Below are 3963 nucleotides of genomic sequence, written 5' to 3' on the forward strand. Positions count from 1 at the left end.
CCATTCCAGCGGGAATGGAAGTCACGATCTGCGAATGGAATACCAGACCTGACATGAAATTGTAGTCCTTTAGGAGCCGAATTGTTAGAACGATGTTCAAGATAAATAATAAGATGGTTACGATACCTGACGCGCTTTTCCAACAAGCGTCGTAGAAATTTGAAATTGTCCAAAGTACCCTCCAGAATTACAGCAGAGTTGGATCAAAATGATACAAACAGTAGAAAATGATATATAGATTAAAAGGCAAAATACTGGAAAACAAAAATGCTGTGGGAAACAATGGCTGGATCTCAGTAGAGATACAAAAATGATAAGCAACAGCTAAGCAATTTATATATATATATATATATATATATATATATATATATCTAACGTAAGTCACACACACACACACATATATATATATATATGTGTGTGTGTTTGTGTGTATGGATATATATTGTTTTGAAATTGCTCTGATAACAATAAAGTTAAATTTACATTTTAAAAGAGTTTTACCGCCAAAATGGCAGCCATCTTGAAATTTTTATTCTGATTAAATTTTTTAACGAAGGTGAGGAGTAGTGCTATAAAAAAAATTGCCCAAGCTCTAAGAATGGGGATTTTTTTTCTGAGACACTATATGATATACTGATTCAGAAAAACCAAAAATAAATTTTCCTTTACTTTTTTCCCGCTAATTTCTTACTGCACCCAGGCTACTGTGTTTGAATGATGATAAATATTATACTCTGTGTTCTCTCTCTAAAAAGAGCCCAATCCGTTGACCTCTCCTTACAAATAATATATTCTCCAATGTCAATTCCATTTTCTTAGTTTCATATTTTTACTTTGGATATTAGTTGTATTTAAAGTGCAGTGTCAATAAAAGAAAAAACAAATTAATAAATATATATAAAAGTTATTGTGTGCTAGATGTATAAAGTATCCTTGATAGTTGATGAAAGTACTGTGATAATCTCCCTTGATGGCACACTGAAGTAATAAGTTGAATTGAATTAATTTACTACAACTTTCTTTTGTTTGTGAATGAGAAAGAAAGAATATTGCACATGATTAATTATCCAATACAGTGTGTTTAATATTGATAATGTCAATGTTATGTTTTTTGTTATAGTTGGTTTTGAGGAGTGACATGGCAACATTCCAGGCATCTGCAAAGAAGTCACGCAAACAGCTTATTGAATTTGTTGAGGAACCATCGTATGCAACAGAATGGACGATTCTTTGCTACAATCCACAATTACGAATGGAAACAGAAGGTTTACCGGTACCGGTAAGAGATCCATAATGATATTCCAACAGCTAATCTTGCCAACCTCTTGATGATATGAATATGAAATTTTATCATTTATAAATTATATACTGTAATGCTTTCCATAGTCTGTTTCTTCCAAAATGTAATGGTTTGTTAATAGTGAAAGAAATGCATGTTGGAGCATTTATATAATTTATAATGAACATCTTTTCTCTAACAGGCGAATCAAAAGATAATTTTCAACCACTGCAAAACCAATCAGGATCTTTGCATTCTTACAGATAATATTGTAAGGTAAGAATATTGAGCTTTTTTAAATTTTATGCAAAAAGTAATTACAGGACAGTACTTATTTTCTTGTTAGTGCTAGTGGGTTCATTTGTGCGAGTGTTATTTTTTACTGAATACATAAATATTTACAGTACACCTTGTTATTTATCATGAATAATTTGATGAGAATAATAACACAGTATTAGCATTTGGGGTATCCAATATTGAAAATACTGTATAATGATAAATGATGTAAATATTATTAAGCAACCTGACAAATAAATATATAGTAATAATATTTTTATTGTGAATTTCAGAACTCCTTTTGGCATTGATTATGAAACAGTTGCATACACCAGTCTCGATACTCATAGAGCAGAGAAGGATTTTAACCATTGGATCATGGTAACCGGTTCTCCTAGCGAGCCAAGGACTCCTGCACAAATCTTAAAAGTTGGCGAGCGACAGTAGATGGCAATATTGTAAATAATTTAATAATAATTCTGTTAATATATAATTGGAAAAAATAACAAACATTTACAAAAAGAATAATTCTGTAGTCTTATTTTCTTTTAAACTTTTCATTTTATTACATTTTTTTTCTAGGGATATTAAGTGTGGTTCCCACTGTAATTCATTGTATTGCCTTAGTATACAGTACATATACCATCACCAGCAGAGTCATAAATAAAATATAGATGTAGCTTGTTCTCTAGTCACAGGGCGCTGGGTTAAAACCTAGTGAACGAAAAGTTTCTTTCACACAACTAGAAACAATTCCATTCTCTAGCCTCATAATGTTATTTATACAGCCACGCTTTTCATCATGTTAACCCTCGTTTCCTTCTCGCTAGTGTTATCACTGTATTCAATACATTATAGCTGTCCCCAAAAAAGCACTGATAGCCTGTCGCTGGTATTTTATGGAAACAGGCTTAAATGTCGAATCACTCACTATTTTATTAGACTGATAATAACAAAATTTAAAATATGATACAATTGCAAATTGTTAGGAGTGTTTATTTTATAAAATTTGTGGACATAAAAATCCAAAGACAAAAAACTAAACATTTTCCCTCCTGAGGTTTCTCAATTGCAGTAAAAATAAACAAGGGATCTCCAAACCACCAATAGAAACACAAAATTGATTGCAAGAATTTGGGCTTCTATAGATACCATGCTTTATGTTTACAAAACCAAAAACCATTTAATTTTTGAAGCACCTAAAACTGAATATATTATTTGAAATATAATTTGTACATTTCATTGGACCACACACTAGCGGTGGCGCCAGAAATTTGCCAACAAGAGGTCAGCTGGAAGGGTCCAAACCCAGGCGACGAAAAAGCCTCGGTCGACAGCCCGGGGAAAAAAATCCCTGTTAGGGTTCATGGTGTATAGTTTTTATGGTTTGGTTTGGTCCTAAATGTGCTTTTAGACCACAATATTTGGGATTGGCAATCAAAATAGCGTTATTTGGATAGGCAAATTATTATTTTTTTTTTATTTTTGTTTCGACGACTTAGTCATTCATCGGTTGACATAGGGGTCTTGGCCCCACTGGCGCCACCGCTATACACAAAGACAAAAGATATGTTAACTTAAGAAAATATTTTGTAAATACTTTATTGTACAGTATTAATAAAACATCACTTATGATTTTACTGCTTTTGTTTGTTTAATTTTGACTTCATAATTACACTGTACTGTAACATCCATTTTAATTTGGCCCTGATGGTCTCCCATAGTTGCTGTTGTTATGCATACTGTTATGCGGTCCTTGGAATAAATTGTAATCAGTAACTTCTTGCATTTTGTATGATACAAGAGCTACACGTCAAATCAGTTTACTACTGGAGATCCTACAGGTTTAGTATTACTTAGTACAGTTAAACTCATAGTTACCAACCTGAGAGATTTGAAATTCGTGAGTGCCCAGTTGGCTGCAGGGTGGGGGGTGGTCCAAGCGACAGGGGCCACGCCCCCCGCCGCTCCGACGATCTGAGCATTTTTAAGCTTTTTTTAAACGATTTAGAGAGGGTTTGTTGATAATACGGGTACATAAGCAAATATATTATTAATAAAGCCAAGTACAATTTGAGTTTCAATGTAGGCCTATGTTTAATTTGAGCACCCGAATATGTATACCTACACAAACATTTTATATTTTTAATAAAACCATTTTTTAAAATGTTTTTCGTGGGATCACCCACCTTTATTTATCCTCTTTATTCATGATTTTCAATTTTTCGTTTTCAGCTCCTATTATACGGTGATCTTGTACCAATATTTACATGTGTTCACAATTCACAAGAATTATGTATTTATACTTCATTACAATATAAAACAAAATTAAAAGAAAAATTAATTAATTAATTGAATTTCATAAGCATTCTGCATAAACACACACACCCACCCATACACCCACATAT

At 32.5% G+C, this 3963-nt stretch overlaps 1 protein-coding gene across 1 annotated transcript in view; it reads left to right on the forward strand.

The window, feature by feature from the left end:
* LOC117122984 (cilia- and flagella-associated protein 161-like) overlaps nucleotides 1-3195 on the forward strand; it is a 15250-nt gene extending 12055 nt beyond the window's left edge. Inside the window, exons 5-7 of the mRNA XM_033268769.1 lie at nucleotides 1121-1279; nucleotides 1482-1555; nucleotides 1849-3195. Of these exons, the coding sequence (XP_033124660.1) occupies nucleotides 1121-1279; nucleotides 1482-1555; nucleotides 1849-2002 (387 nt within the window). The 3' untranslated portion in view covers nucleotides 2003-3195. The remainder of the gene's footprint in view (nucleotides 1-1120; nucleotides 1280-1481; nucleotides 1556-1848) is intronic.
* The last annotated feature ends 768 nt before the right edge of the window (nucleotides 3196-3963 follow it).

This window comes from Anneissia japonica, unplaced genomic scaffold (genome assembly GCF_011630105.1).
Source record: "Anneissia japonica isolate Jap-2015-1 unplaced genomic scaffold, ASM1163010v1 scaffold3678_len381626_cov175, whole genome shotgun sequence".
Lineage (NCBI taxonomy): Eukaryota > Metazoa > Echinodermata > Crinoidea > Comatulida > Comatulidae > Anneissia > Anneissia japonica.